General features: G+C 39.2%; 1 protein-coding gene across 10 annotated transcripts in view; it reads left to right on the top strand.

Moving 5' to 3' along the window:
* Positions 1-1,513: 1,513 nt before the first annotated feature.
* LOC309698502 (sodium bicarbonate cotransporter 3-like) overlaps positions 1,514-17,046 on the top strand; it is a 60,560-nt gene continuing 45,027 nt past the window's right edge. For 2 of the 10 annotated variants that reach the window (XM_082520984.1, XM_082520991.1), the window contains exon 1: positions 1,517-1,741. In XM_082520984.1, coding sequence (XP_082377110.1) covers positions 1,700-1,741 — 42 coding nt within the window. In that variant the 5' untranslated portion in view covers positions 1,517-1,699. Of the gene's footprint in view, positions 1,742-11,504; positions 11,868-17,046 lie in introns of those variants that run through there. The other 8 variants (XM_082520989.1, XM_082520987.1, XM_082520985.1 and 5 more) reach the window with 6 other exon arrangements.

Here is a 17,046-nt window from a genome sequence, read left to right as displayed (position 1 = left end):
CAGACACTTGGAACAAAACTATAATTTAACAAAGGGTGAGCCGTTTATTTTTGGCTGGGAAAAGACAGAAACCAAAAGGTAGATGAACACTATTGGAAAACTAAATTCTAAACACAAGGGACAAATAACAAAACCTTGAACATGATTTAAAAAAACTCAACACGAGGACAGAACTCTACAGACAACCTGACACAAAGCAAAGGAAGACAGAGAACTTAAATACACAGAACGTTAATGAGGGAAGTGGAAACACATGGGGAACACAGCTGACACAAATGAACATGGCGCCACAGAGAAAGCAAAACACACTGAACACAGAAACACAAGACTGTCAAAATAAAATAGGAAACATAAAGAGAGGAAGACTATGACAACACAAGATTGACGATATGACATGGAAAACGGAGACATGAAACACATAACAGACTGGGGACACGGAATGATAGACAAGGAGAGGAACATGGAAACAGATAAGGGGAACAAGGGACAGACATAACTAAAAATCATACATGGGGGACAAGAGACTTACACAGGAATCAAAAGGATACATAAACAAGGGAGCATGGATGAAACTTTAAACAAAACCTAATTAAGACATTGTAATAATAACACTAGAACTTACCATTACTCTAATACATCACAAGAAATCAGACAGACAAAATAAACTCAAAATACTGGGTCACAGACCCAGTGTCTTGACACCACCAACACATCACCTCTGTCCTTCAGGAACTTCACTGGCTCCATGTGAAATTCCCTGGCTAGCCCGGAGAAGGCTGCATCCCTCGCTCAAAACACACAGTCAAATTTTATATGTAAGAGGATGGTACAGATTTAAACTTTTTCTTAGTCTTTACTACATGATTGTTACAGATTAATGGTTTTAGAAGCCTGAGCTTACGTTATTTAGTCAGAAAAATATCAGCTTGTTCTTATCCCTTTATATTCTTTTACTTTTAGAATGACCAGAAACATACAGGTGATGATGAAACTGTTTGACTTTGTGTTTTCCCAAGCATGTTTAGTTTTATAAATCAGCGTGCACTTCAAACACTATTTCTTTGAATGTTTTTTTCTATTAGATAAGATAGTAGTAAGATAAGCCTGATTCATAATTAGGAAATTCACATTATTAAAGCGGCAAAGTGTATAGCATAACCTATAAAAATAACAATATATATAAAAAGGAAAAAACACTTTAAATTTGGAAGAAATATAATTTAAATATAATCATGTATATAATACAACAATACAACTGAATTTACTTTACATATTTTTTGTTTGTCCAACTTAGACCCAGTACAAAAGAAAATGTCAAATGTGAACTGGATCCATCTCACCTTTTAACCAATCAAATATGGGCTGCTTGACTTATACTGTGTCAGTTTCTCTCTCCTGTCTTTCAGTGCCCTTATTAAGTCTAATTCTGAGTATAATCATCCTCTACTCTCCAGCAGGGTTGACGAGGTAAAACATAAGAAAAGGTCCGTTTGGGACTTCACGCGTCAGAGGAGTAGACCCCACCCTTGTTGTTTCCTTTTGGATTTTAATTGGTCGAGAATGCCGGGCATTGAAAGTCAATTGGAAACACGTCGCTGTCGATCACTTCAGAGGCGTTTCTTACCCAGTTCGTAGGAAAACTGCAAAGGCTCCCACTTACCGCAACTATCAGCTGGCAGAAAACACTAACCAGGTGAAAATGGACTGTCCTTCGGAACAAATGAGGCCCCTGTTGAGAGCAGTGAGTACCCGCACAGCACGACCCAGACGTCCGTTGTAACTGTGCGGCTCTTTTGTACGTATTTGCCCCTCGTTTGCCAGGTAGCGCTACAAGTATCAGGGATGCGTGGGAGTCAGTGAGGCACCATCCGGCGAATGCTATTGTTAGCCGGCTTTCTATTTGTGTCACATGCCGAAGCTGCAGGTTCTCTTAGAAAGTTATTTACCATCCCGGTTGTTATTCGCATAGCTGGAATTGGTTTGCTTTGACTTAATTGGCCTGCTCGGTTAACTTATTACCGTTATTAAGAACAAATGATATAAAAAAAATTGACTAAATCAGTTACTTTGTTGCCAAAGTGGCTTACTTTATGAAACAGAATATTTATATGGTTACAAGCATAAGGCTACTTTATCATGCTTGTAATTGATGACGGGTGACTGTACAGGCAGTTGTGCATTTTTCTTCTCACGTTCAACAAGTTAACCTGCCCGTTAAAATGAAGCTATGTGCCCCAGCTCCGCAAGCGAGGACATCTGCCGCTAGCACGTCTACAGAAATAAAACCTCGTTTGCATATCAAATGCCCCCAGAATAGAAAGCCGCTTTCTGCTGTGATGTTTCCGTGTCAGGAAATGCTGCTAAAGCTTACTGTAAAGGTGCAGCTCGACAGGAAAAAATAAACACGTAAGTGAAAGGAAAAAAATGCACAGCGTCAAAAGAGTCAGGACCACCTCTCGACTATTTGATGTTTAAACGCAGTTGTGGGCGAGAACAAGCTAAAGTCGCACATCTGTTGGTGTTAAAGATAGGAGGATGATAAGCGCATCAAACACACAGTGCTGCTTTCAAGACCCCCTCCCAAAAAGAGCTAAGTTTAAAATGCAGGCAGGGTGACTGACGTCATGGCTGGTGTAGGGTCCCACTTCTGTCTTTATGTGGCATGCATGTTTGTGCGCGTGAGAAAGTGTGCGTGCAAGTGAGGAAGCTCAACCACACTAGCCGTACAGTGAGAATGACTTTTCAGCTATATGCGCACTTCTTTCCTAGACACGGAGGTCAGAATGTGCTCTGACACTAGGCCCCTTTGTGTGCTTACATATTTACATGACCAATCTCATTGGTGAGCTTTGAGTCGGGCAGTGTGTTCGGTTCAGCTATCATCTGTATGATTAAATGCATGAATCTGTTTCAACAAGCTGCTCATGGTATTATCAGGCTTGCTGTTTGACCCCTGCTATTGTTGGGAGGCTTATTGAAATGTGCTTAAGCAGTGATAATCTCATTTAACTGCGACTGAAGACTTAGCAATTGTTTAGTTTGGCCCTGGCTCTTGTTAATTTAAAACGACTTGCTGTTAGAGTCCCGCAAAGTATGCACACATTCTATGTTCTGGCACAGAGCGGTCATTATTCTCTTGAGTTTGTCATATACAGTAGACTTGGGAATAACAAGACACCCCACGATATGATGCTATCACAATACTTCACTCAGGATACGATATTATTGCTAATTTTAAACATTTTGCAATATGAGGGTTATTGAAGTAATATATACTGCAATCAACTTTTTTTTTTTTAAACTGCAAATTATGTCTTCAAAGTTAGACTTTGTCAGTATGTTTTATCCAATTGGATGAGTTCGTCTCACTTCAGTTATTTATTTACTTTTACTGAAAAGAGAGATTGTCCTGCATGCAAACACTGTCACTAAAACCAGCCATAAATGTTGCCTTAGGACAGCCAGTCTGCTACCAGTCTGACATCGGTGTGATTGAATACGGTCAAGTTGGCAATTACATTAGGGCTGCCACGATTAGTCGACTAGTCACGATTACGTCGACTATCAAAATCGTCGACGACTGATTTAATAGTCGACGTGTCGTTTGAAGCTTTGTAAGATCCTGAAAGACGCAGGAATAAGTAGCAGGATTTAAGAGTGTAATAACAGACTGAAACAGAAGATGGCAGCACTGCATGTACAAGGATGCCAACTGCCGTTAAACCCCGAAGAAGAAGAAGCTGTGTCCCAGAATTCATAGCGCGGCCCAGCTCAGTTTCCAACAATGGTGGCAGCTAGTTGGTTTTACTCTTATTATTCTTTCTGGGTCACAAAATAAATGTTTAACATATTTTCAGGCGAGAATGTAGCTGTGTAAACCTTAAATATCTGCTCAGTTTATCAAGACACCACATATTTTCAAAAGCGCTCCGACGTTTTCAGAGACGTCTGTTACCCACTAGCTCGATAGCTAGCCGGAGGCTAGGCTAGGCTAACTAGAGCCGTGAGAACACCGGACTCCCGGCAAATCGTTTTCAAACCCACCGCCGTTTTTCGCTACTCAGGTTAAATATATATATAAGTCACTTAGATAACTTCAAAATGTTATTGTTTGGCTTTTTTTTAGTATTTTATTTGTTCCTGAGTAAATCGGTTTGGCTGAGATTAAAGTTTTTACACAGCTGAATAAACGTCAAGCAGACAGCTGATTATCAGAAGTGTGAGATGCTCAAGAATTTACTCCGGTGTCCTGTTATATTTTAGATAGCAAGGAGTTTATTAAACCACAACAATCTGCAGATTTCATTAAAAGTTAATAAACTGTCATCTTGTCTTTATTTTTAGTTAGCACATACCTTAAACACTTAAAGCTGTAAGCTAATGATAGTTATATAAGAGCAGATGCTGCTGGTGCAATAAGCTGTATGTCCAATGGATGATCTGATTAGTCGACTAATCGCAAAAATAATCGGTGACTAGTCGACTATCAAAATAATCGTTTGTGGCAGCCCTAAATTACATGCATTCTACTTCTGATAAAACAGCAAAAAGTGTGTAATACCATCAAACTTCAGTCAGCACAAGTTGAAATTGTTTCTTTGTAAGGAGTTTGCTGTCCTATTATTACTTGTGTGACTTAGCCATTAGCTTCCTCTGAATGAGGAGGTAGCTTTGTCGTGCTAAGTCTGTCCAGTGTTGGATGGTTTTTTTTGGTTGAACCAATTGAACTTACGTTTGCTAGGCTAACGTCTAAGGATCTTGGAAAGAAAAGCGTCTGGACTTCTCCAAGTTTCCTTAAAGACATTTCACCTCCCATCTGAGAAGCTTCTTCAGTTCTAAGAGCAATCAGGGGAGAGTTCCAGATTTTAAGGCCTATGGGAGTGTCCCATTGATCCTCTACCTAATCACATGAGCCAAGGTGTGAAAACAGGTGCGGGTCACAATCAGTCAAGGTTTCGGGTGAACCCATTGTGAAACCTAGCCTCACCCTATCATGTGATTTACTAAGGTCAAAAGGCCCAGGATGTGAGTGGGCGTTAAGGCGTCTGGGAAGGGATCACAAAACTGGATTTTAGATGGCAGACAGTTGGTGTCGTAATATATTCTGCTGATAAGCTAGTTTCTTCTCAGGCAGTGTTTGTGGTATTTATAGGGAGGCCTTTGCATGGGTTTTACTTCATGTTTAATTGACCAGCCTCAGTGCTAGAGAATGTTTTTATTTTTATGGCAGAATAATTTTATGCTTGGCTATATTTTGCATGTTTGATCTTTATCATGAGTATATAGCCTTGAGTCTATTTCACCTGTCATTGGGTGAAAGATGTGGTACACCCTGGACAGTAGAGCAGGGCGATGTGACCAAAAATATTTATCACGATATACATTTGAAAATTTGCGATAACGATATAACTGACGATATAATTGACACTAGACAAAATACTTTACAACTCCACAACTTTATTAGTGCAAAAAACACCATCAATGTATTTTCACTTAAACAAGCAGCTGTTTTTTCCATTAAAGTTATATAAAAATTTAACAGTGCAAATGCAAATTCTTCGCTGACAGTTTAACCAAAAGGCATTTCCAATGGAAATTAGCCGACATATCCTCAGCATAACCATGTATAATATCCACAAAACTTAAAAAGAGGTTATACACACACAATACAGTAATATTATGTTGAAGCACAGTACGTATCACTCCGTGAGGCTCCTGCCTACGGTAGTCGTAATGCTCCGACAATCCATCAAGCGGTGCGGGTTCGTAGCTTAGTAAAGTCGTACTAAAACATTTGACAGATTTTCGAGTGCCGTGTACGACATAAAATCGTTTCGAGGTCAGTAAACACAACCAGAATTCATACATAAGGCACACGGGATTATAAAGGGCACTGTCGATTTTCAGAAAAATCAAAGGATTGATTTTAACTCATTCACTGCCATTGACGTCTATAGCCGTCAATGGCAGTGAATGAGTCAATGGGTTTAACTCATTCACTGCCAATGGCTGGTAGTGAATGAGTTAAGTGTGCCGTATTAATTCATTAACATGGTAATAATGACGGCCCACTAGCATGCTCTACCAAAAATAGTGCTTTGTTGTGTATCTGACAGACAAAAGCTAAACCAGTTCCAAACCACTGAACTTGCAGCATTTTTACAAACCAATTCGGTTCATCTGTTTCATTCAATGATCCGCTTTCGCCCTTCTCATTCTTCGTCGCCACCATGCCTTTTTCCGCCATGTGCATATGAAAACAAAGGCACTGCGCATGCGCGTTTTACCCATATTCTATCGCAATATTTAATTTTCTTATCGTTGCCCAACATTATACCGGTATTACCATGAACGGTATGATATGGCCCAGCCCTAAAGGACAGGTTGCCAGTTAGTCTATCACAGGGAGGATATCTCAGGATAGATAATCATTCACACTCACATTCACACCTAGGGCTGCCACGATTAGTCGTCTAGACACGATTACGTCGACTATTAAAATCGTTGACGACTAATTTAATAGTCGACGCATCGTTTGAAGCTTTGTAAGATCCCAAAAGCTGCAGGAATAAGTAGTAGGATTTAAGAGTGTAATAATGGACTGAAACAGGAGATGGCAGCACTGCATGTACAAGGATGCCAGCTGCCGTTAAATCCCGAAGAAGAAGAAGAAGCTGTGTCCCAGAATTCATAGCGCGGTGCAGCGTACTTGTCAACAATGGCGACAGCTAGTTAGTTTTAATATTACTCTTATTATTCTTTCTGGGTCACAAAATAAAGTTTAACCTATTTTCAGGCGAGAATGTAGCTGTGTAAACCTCAAATATCTGCTCAGTTTATCAAGACACCACATATTTTCAAAAGCGCTCCGACGTTTTTGGAGACGTCTGTTACTCACCAGCTTGATAGCTAGCCGGGGGCAAGGCTCACTAGAGCCCGAGAACACCAGACTCCCGGCTAATTGTTTTCAAACCCACCGCTGTCTTTCACTACTCAGGTTAAACATGTAATATAAGTCACTTAGATAACTTAAAAATGTTATTGTTTGGCTTTTTTTAGTATTTCATTTGTTCCTGAGTAAATCGGTTTGGCTGAGAAATAAAGTTATAGTTTTTACACAGCTGAATAAACGTCAAGCAGACAACTGATTTTCAGAAGTGTGAGATGTTCGAGAATATACTCCGGTGTCCTGCTATATTTTAGATAGCAAGGAGCAGAGTTTATTAAACTCCACCGAAACAATCTGCAAATGTCATTAAAATTTAATAAACTATCAACTTAATAATAATAATGGATTGGATTTATATAGCGCTTTTCAAGGCACTCAAAGTGCTTTACAATGCCACTATTCATTCACTCTCACATTCACACACTGGTGGAGGCAAGCTACGGTTGTAGCCACAGCTGCCCTGGGGCAGACTGACAGAAGCGAGGCTGCCATATCGCGCCAACGGCCCCTCTGGCCATCACCAGTAGGGTAAAGAGTCTTGCCTAAGGACACAACGACCAGGACAGAGAGCCCGGGGATCGAACCGGCACCTTCCGGTTACAGATACGCTTCCCAACCCCCTGAGCCATGGTCGCCCCAAACTTGTCTTTATTTTTAATTAGCACATACCTTAAACACTTCAAGCTGTAAGCTAATGATAGTTATATAAGGGCAGATGCGTGCTGGTGCAATAAGCTGTACGTTTTACGTCCAATGGATGCGTGATCTGATTAGTCGACTAATCTCAAAAATAATCGGTGATTAGTCGACTATCAAAATAATAGTTTGTGGCAGCCCTATTCACACCTATGGCCTATTTAGGGCTGCCAAATTAAAATAACTCATGCATGGTTTTGGACTGTGAGAAGAAGCCAGAATACCTGTAGAGAGCATGCAAACTCTACACAGGAACACAAACTCTACACAGCTGGTGGATTTAAACAGAGGATCTCTTGCTGTAAGTCCTTTGTATCATAGCAGAGCTATAAATACTATACCAATAGTTTAAATGTATGGCAGCACGGTGGCACGGTGGTTAGCACTGTTGCCGCACAGCAAGAAGGTCCTGAGTTCAATTCCAACATCAGGCTGGGGTCTTTCTGTGTGGAGTTTGCATGTTCTCCCCGTGTTTGCGTGGGTTCCCTCCGGGTACTCCGGCTTCCTCCCACCGTCCAAAGACATGCACTTAGTGGGGATAGGTTAATTGGTTAACCCAAATTGTCACTAGGTGTGAATGTGCGAATGGTTGTCTGTCCCTGTATGTTGGCCCTGCGACAGACTGGCGACCTGTCCAGGGTGTACCCCGCCTCTCGCCCTATGACAGCTGGGATAGGCTCCAGCGCCCCCCGCGACCATGAAAAAGGATAAGTGGAAGCGAGTGGATGGATGGATGGATAGTTTAAATGTCTTGAAGTGTATAAACATATTTATTGAGGAAAAAAAACAACAACACAAAAACATCAACCACAAATTGTCTACAAACTAAACTTAGACCATTGGGGTTTCCCTTTTTTGTATCTCGTCCATTTTGAATATTGGGCCTAATAAATCCAAATGTGCTATTATTACCACCCCGATTTCTGTTTTTGTTTATTGACTGCACTGATCAACTTCAAAACTACTGATAGATGAAGTTATTAATAATGATCACCTGTTAGATCTATTGTAATGCAGTGTTCTGCTTGGAAACCTTGGGTCGTGGCATTCATGTAGATTTTACTTGTACAGTCCACCTAAATAATGTTTCAGACCAAGCACCCTGTTTGCCATCCTGTTATAGTTAGAAGGATTTGAGAAAGAAAGGAAGGATAGAATGAAGAATGAAAGAAAAAAAGAATTGCCTGCTTGGGTCAGGATCACAAAGACTTGTTCCACTGGTCTTGAGTGGTAGACTGGTCTAAAATTGGCTCTTAGATCAGCTTGATCCAGCTAAGCTTCCTGATCCAGCACTACCCTGGGTTGAGTAAATGCTGTGTCTCAGAGGTTCTTTCTTTCTTAGAAGCAGAAATCATAGAAAAGCTTAAAGAAATTAGGTGATTCCATAACAAACCGACAGGAAAATGAATAATTTTAATGGATAGTAAACCTGAAGATTTCCAAGAAAAACAGTCCCAAATATTCCTTTGATTTAGTCAGTGTGGGGATTTGATTTTTTTTTATTTACTTTTCTCTTTTAGTAAGCAGTATGCTTAGACTTTGTAGTCTTGATTAGCATAGGAATTAATTGATGCCTTTTGCATTTATCTGTAGTAGAAAATCAAATTCTTTCACATTTTGTGTTTTTAAACTGACACAAAAAAACAGCATTTTAAGCACTGAAAACTGTATGTTACTGGGTAAATGAGGCTTGTAGTAAAAAGTGATTTTAGTCCCCAGTTCCAGGAGAAAAGCAGTATATAGGCACCACTCCATTTACTGTTGGCTGGCAATCTAATCTAGGGTGAACAGGAACACAAAAATGAAAGTTGGGCAGGCTGTCTTGAATTTCTCCTCGACATTTTTCTTGAACTTTCTAGCAAGGAAAGTAACTGTTTTATATGATAATTTTATGCATTTGAATAGAATTGAAAAAAACAAAACAAAAACATGTTCTCACACTTGAAAAGAGTAAGAAGCTATTTTTTCTTAATTCAGTGAGATAAGTGATTAATAGAGTGACCAGTCAGCTCCTAACAGTTGTAAAGCTGACATGGGCGTAGAAAGCAATGCCATGACAGGCAGAAATGTTCAACATTTAACATGTGACACAGAAATGACAAATACAGCTGGAGAATTTATTAGGTACACCTTTAATTCTTTGTGGCACAGATTCAATCAGATGCTGAAAACACAGATTCCTCAGAGAATTTCCATGATTTGAATCTCCTGTTACACCTCTTCTGTGCTCTCTTGGATTGAGATCTCATGACTGTGGAGGCCATTTGAGTACAGTGAACTCATTATGTTCAAGAAATAAGTTTAAGATCGTTTGATTTGTGACATGGTGAGTTATCCTCCTGGAAGCAGCAATCGGACGATGGGTACACTGTGGCAAAAAAGGAATGGACATAGTTAACTAAAATGCTCAGGTAGGCTGTTGTGTTTACTACTAACTGACCACCTTTTAAGGGGCTCAAAATGTGCCAAGAAAATATAACCAGGCCATTACACTAACAGCAGCAGCCTGATCTGTTGACCTGCCATCTAGATGTCAGTAAGTTTTTCACATCTTCTATTGTTAAGCTTTTGTAAGCCCATCTGAACTGTGAAGCCTCAGTTTCCTGTTCTTAGTTGTTGTGTGGTCTTCTGCTGCCTTCTTCCCATCTGCCTCAAGTTTTAACAGAAATGCTATTCTGCACACCTTGGTTGTAATGAGTGGAGTGGTTATTTGAGTTACTTTGTCTTCCTATCACCTCAAAGCAACCTGGCCACTCTTGTCTGACCTCTGCCATGAACAAATAATTGTCAGCTCGCTCACTGGATATTTTCTTTTCTACGATCACTACCTGTTAACCTTTAGAAATGGTTGTGAAGGAAGATCCCAGCAGATTAGCAGCTTCTGAAAATGCTCAGCTCAGAATGTCACCAACAATCATGCCACGTTCAAAGTCACTTAAATGACCTTTCTTCCCCGTTCTGATGCTCTACATCTAGACCACATCTTCATGCCTATATTCTTAAATGCATTGACCTGCTGCTATATAATTGGCTAATTAGGTGTTTACCTTAAAAATAAATTGAACAGGAGACCTAAATGTCATAAATGTGCTGTTTATATTTCCTCAAGAACTGGGAACTGGTGGGTGTTTTTCTTTTTGTCTTTCGCAGGTACCAAACAGTTAAATAATTATGGCAACTCTAATATAAGAATATATGTTACTTGTTGAAAGATTTTAAGCTTATGCCTCTCCTAAAAACGATTATGCTGTGTGACACTGCTGGATGTTGCTGTGAGTTCAATTTTGCAAAATCTCATGTTCTCATTTCCCTTAACATCAACTCAGTGTAGGTTCAGCCATTAGATGTCACTCTTTCTATTTGCTTTCATGTGTACTTTAAATCCCTTTTTATGATACATAATTTAATTTTAAGTTTGGCTTCACTTTGCCATTATGGTTTTCTGGTTAGTCTAGTTTAAACTTTTAATAGGGTATCTCTGGTGTGGATAGGGATCCTGGGGGCTTCCTTGAATTAAAAAATAGACCCTTTTATTGCTGCTCAGGTTGCAGAATTATGGTCTTTTGCCCTGATCATAAGCACGTTTGTTATATACAAGGAACAAATGGGTCACAGTTCCTTGCTAAATTACAGGTTGTTGAAAAACATGACCAACCTTGAAGCTATGATAAGGATTTTGAATGTCAAAGGCATTTGGAATCTCGATGATTTGAATACACAGCAGTTTGCCCTTTTTCAGTCCGTTGCACCCAGTGAGGAATGCCGAGCCCACACGTGTGCTTGTTTCTATTTATCTGTGTTGGTGGTGTCTCCTAATTTGTGACCTGAATACCTCAGCGGGTGAGCATTTGTATGTCCTCGAAATGTGTGTATGTGTCCTCTGTGTGATGGTGTGTGAGTGTGTTTTTAAGCTCTTGGCTGGGCAAATAAAATATTCATAGAGGCATGGTGGGATTGGCTGCTGTGCAAAGAGCGGGCTGACAGGGTAGAGCAGAGCACTGTGTGTTCTGAAGCAGCTCGCTCCCTCTCTCCCTTCCTCCCTCTGTATAAAGAGATGAGCCGAGGAAGAGGGAACAGACGAGTGCGACACCGCCGCGCATAGCTCCTTCTATAGCATAGATAACGCCAGACAGAAGGAACTGGTGAACATCCCTGGTGCCTTTGCTTTGTGGATGTTTTAGTCTAAATGGATGAACAGAACGAAGGGGAACATGTGCTCACGGTACGTCTGATCCTGTGTGTATTTGTGTTTGTGTTCCTTACTGTCACCGTATGCTCTTGATCCAGCAGCTCTGAATTTGCTGCATTTATGCTGTGTGTTTGTATTGATGTTGGTTTTTCTGGTTGTGTTCTTCTGCGGTGCAGCGGTGTTGTGGTCTGTGCAAATGAATGGGGCAGGTGGTCCGTACATTTGACCAGAATGAGAAAGGCAGAGGTGTGAGGATGACAGGGATAAGGTGTTTGAGGGGGCAAGCGGCTGTTATCTCATGAGATATGCCTCTTGAAATGGAATTATTTCCTTCCTACTGTTTTAATGGCCTCAAGCAGCACGAATGAGAGAAAGACAGACAGTCATGGCTGCTTTAAGGAGCGGGACAAGGAGAATAGGAAGCAAGAGAGGAGAGAGGAAAAGTACTGTCAGGGAAAGGAGGAGGTAGCAGGATCCAAACAAGGAGCATGCTGTCAATAGAGATAATGTTTATTGACTGAAGGGAAATTAATTGAAATGCTGGTTTTCCGCAATCTGGATAAAAGCATATATGGCAAAAAATGATACTCTGAGCAATTAGTAAAAAGGGGGTCGTTAAACTGGGTTGGATGCACAGAGGGAGGAAAGCATTTATGATACAGAGAGACTATATTTACATTAATTTTTATTTATTTATTTATTTTTAATGTGTCTGTGTTTGCAGGCTCTGCATAAATGGGGGTGTTTGTTCCATCCATAAAAGCTGATGGTTTTTAAATTTACTATCCATCCAGGTCTTCAAATAACATGATTTAACTAGAGGTGTTAGGAAATATTAGGTGTCTATTAATAAACATTAATGGCTGTTAAGGTATGGAATATCCTTTTAAATATTCATATTCAGCGAACATTGACAAATTGGGATGTGAAAACAAGACCTTTTTAAGGTTTAAAAAGCAAATTTTTAATCTCCAGTGACCAAGTCAAATAATCTTTGAAATAAGAAAGTTTGAGATGATCCTAATCAAGATTGGAGTTGCCTGCAGATAGTGGTTCACTGAGGAACATGCCAAGTACAAGCAACAGAGATCTATGGAGCTGCCATCATGTAACTAAATGGATCTAAGGATTTGCTGTTGATGTCTTGGCGCTGTGCAAAACCACCAAGTCTTACAGTTAATCAGTCATATTTGTTCCTACTGTATAAAACTCTTCATGTAAACATTTCTGAAATGACTGCCACTTCACAAGATTCTCCGGTTGTTTCTTTGTGAACCTTGTGATGAGAGCTGGGTCTCTAACTACCACCCAAATAGCAGTTTTAGGTAGACAGGTCCACAGTGTTAAAGTACGAAAGCGTCTATTTCTTACTATTTTTCGGGTTGCTATGAATTTTTCCCCTCATGGTAAGATGATCATTGTATAATTCTAGAGGTCATTCATTTCAAACTACTTGTACTGTGGCCCATGTCACTCTTCATTGTGCATTGAAAAGGTGGCAATTTTTGGCTGCCAACGCAATCTTCACCCGTCACATGACCGATATGACTTTTTGTCAACTTGCAGTCTTGCTTTGTGTTTAAGTTAGTTGAATGGTTGTGATTTTTACATAGCACACAGGATCCAGTACACATAGCAGATGTATAAGTGAGAGTAATCAGAATGGGACTTTAAAGGAGATGTCTGAAGATGGCAGCACCACTGGAAGGAGCCAAGAAGTGAACAAGGAGGTGACCTTGAAGTAGATACTGGCCAAATGTAAATCGTGCATTCTTTTTTTTCAATGGTCACTGAACTTTGTGATCGGACTTCATGCGTGCACTCACTGAAAAGACCACTAGAGGGTCCCTTATCCTCCCTTATCTCTACTCTCGCAAAGAGAAAAGAGAACAATGTATTAGGTAGTGGTCTATGGTTACATTAGTTTTCATCAAAACATTTGGGGGGCAAATGGAAATTCAGGACTTTTTTTTTCTTATTTTTTAAAAAAAAATAACATAAATAAATAAATAAATAAATAAATATATATATATATATATATATATATATATATATATATATATATATATATATATATATATATATATATATATATCTGTGCACAATATCAGTGTATAAATACAGGAGGTTCTGGCCAAAATAACATCACTAGTGTTAGAGATATATCAAGTTAAATACTTACACTATTAAAAACCTGTTAGGCAGACAGGGTCATAATGTTGTGCCTCATTGGCATACTGTATCATGGAGCCCACTTTTTTTAAGCAGCCATCTGTCTCAATCTTATGCATCTCTAATTTTATTATCCCAATCAGAATATATTTATTTATATTTAATATTTGTGCTATGGTCTTTTGAGACAAATCGGCAGTATACATTGCCATCTATAAGCTGCATTTGTGAGACAGAGATGGTATTCTGAGGACAGGTTTCTCACTATGTACTCTTGCGTCATTTCCTCTTCTTTGGATCAGATCCCAGTACAGCAGGGTTGGCAAAGAATTAAGATTAGACGGACCAAGGTCTGTTGTGTTGTTGGGTGGTTGTTTCATTCACTGTCTGTTTTGCTGAAGAGGTGTTTGGCAGCCGAGCCGTTATTTTACTCCCTCACAAACACAGTAAAAGAAATGAGGTCACCCTGCACGTTGTTAATGATGAAATTAGCTTAAATTTGTTGACGGCTTAAAGTGAAGCAATGAATCAAATAGAATGAGAAGACTTCTTTTTTTAGTAATCTGTTAATTAGATTAATTTGTTTGCTAGTTCCATTGGTGTTTTGTTACTGAGGAGTTTAGTTTTTAAACTCGTGCTACTTTTAATAAGTTTCAAGGATTAAAAAGATATTTTTTTTGTCATTAGTCACATTAGTAACATTTGCACAAAACAAATGCAGTGTGTTAGTTCAAACAATGTGTCCAATATTCTAATTCAACTGAGGCTGGAAGTGCAATTTAAGGTAAACCTTACAGTAATATATTAATATAGAGCACAACTAACCAATGTTTATCAAATGCTGTTGTATTGTATTTACATCTTGATCGCGTGTGCGTGTGTGTGCGTGCGTGTGTGTGCGTGTGTGTGTGTGTGTGTGTGTGTGTGTAAGTCACCCTAATTTCCTAAAAGAAAATCTTGAACAATAAATGAATATTTGCTGGTACATTTCGCCTTTATTTTACCTTTTGATAAATCCCCTTCTAAATGGTGAGTTCATACAGATTGTGTGCCTAGCTCATTGAATCAACACAAATGGCTTTTGTTTACTCTTAAAGCATGATGTGAGCTGTAAATCTCCACTCGTCCATAAAACTGACTGCACATTGGTGATATTACCATGTAAACACACAACACACCGTACCAGCCTTTTATTGTTAAGAGTTAGAAAAGGTAAAATGCAATTTGATAGATATTCATAACCGATAAATCATCAAATCATTACTAGCAGCTTTGTTAATTATTGAGCTGGATGATGACCAGTATCACCTAGCTGGATGAAATATTGGATTTATATTGTTTATTGATTCAAAACTGAAGCAAAACAAGCTCAAGTTGCTTTGCTTTTAGACTCTTATAGACTGCACACATTTTTATTTTAATGATAAAGAACTTTACGCTATAGGTACATATGGTGGCCAGATGCAGCCAGAAACACATCTGTCTTCTGTTAACACCCCTACACTGATGACATTATATAGTGGCTTTTTTCACTCAGCTGTCTACTCTTCTGGTCTCTGAGTCCTCCTCAGTAACACTGGTCATTATGGCTACAAAGCACAGCTGTGGTTGAGCCGGAGGAGGAATAAACCCCCTCGCCCCCCAGCCTGGGGATTGTGATTGACAGTGTGGGGTTTATTTTCAAGAAAGCTATGTGACATGTTGCATCATGGGTTCTTAAATTGTACCAAGCAACGCAAGGTCGAGGGCACCAAAGACATGTTTAACACACTAACATGCATGTAACAGTAAACAACATACTCTGAATGCATGACAAAGGGGGTTTGTATACAAACTGTAGTTTATGCAGTAAAATTAACAGATTTTATTATAATGTATGAGCCAACTAGCTTCACATGCCTTGCTTGTAAACATTGGTTCATGTGATTCCTGAAGACAGCGGCATCCATAGTGTTAACTAGACTGCTACCAGAATTATTTAATAGAATTTTTGAGACAGTTCTTCATAAATAAATATCTCACATTTTATGCTAGTTAGATTTCATATTCAATCTGAAAAATATCTTTTCATTTGCTTTGAAAATTTACAGTAATTCTATATACAGAAGTGAGGTGCCTTTATTATTGTATTACAAGATTTGGATTTTTTTAAATGAAGCTCACTGTTGAAATGAATTGCAAATTTGGCTCTTGACCTTTAAAAGGTGACTTTAAAACAGGCTGAGTATCTAATTTCGAAGTTGCGTAGCTACTCGTATAAACATGGAGAAAAAACAGGCAAGCTGCTAGCTCATCAGCTACGACAAAGAACAGCTAATCAAGCTATCCCTGAGATCCGGAATGACCAGGGAATAAGGTGCACGGATAACCAAGGTATAAATAATAGTTTTTTTTTAAATACTATCAGACTTTATACAGCTCCCCCCCGCTAAGGATGACCTGGCACTAGAAAATTTCTTTGAGAAACTTGATATCCCTTCCTTAGGAGACAATGCGGCCACCAGTTTGGAGGAGCCCATTTCTAATGCTGAAATTGACATGGCCATATGGAGTATGCAGTCTGGAAAATCACCTGGCCCCGACGGGTATCCTTCTGATTTTTTTTTAAGAAGTTTTCTAACCAATTGAATCCATTGTTAAAATCAACTTTTGAAGAATCTTTCCTCTCACAATCCTTGCCTCCAACAATGCGTCAAGCAGTGATCTCCCTAATTCTAAAAAAGGATAAGGATCATTTAGATTGTGGCTCATACCGTCCAATATCTTTGGTGAACACGGACACCAAAATCCTTGCTAAAGTGTTGGCCTGCCGTTTAGAGAAACATCTGCCCTCCATTATCTCACCCGATTAGACAGGCTTTATCAAAAACAGGTACTCGTTTTTTAATATTAGACGTTTATTAAATATAATCTATAGCCATGTCAAAGGTACTATATTGGAAACTGTTATTTCACTTGATGCTGAGAAAGCATTTGATCGGGTGAGATGGGACTTTCTTTTCCATACGCTTGAAAAATTTGGCCTCGGGAGTAATTTTGT

The sequence above is a fragment of the Aulonocara stuartgranti genome, assembly GCF_965226115.1.
Source record: "Aulonocara stuartgranti genome assembly, chromosome: 22".
In the NCBI taxonomy this organism is placed as follows: domain Eukaryota; kingdom Metazoa; phylum Chordata; class Actinopteri; order Cichliformes; family Cichlidae; genus Aulonocara; species Aulonocara stuartgranti.
Note: the sequence above shows the minus strand (reverse complement) of the source record. Positions and strands in the feature narration are given on the sequence as shown.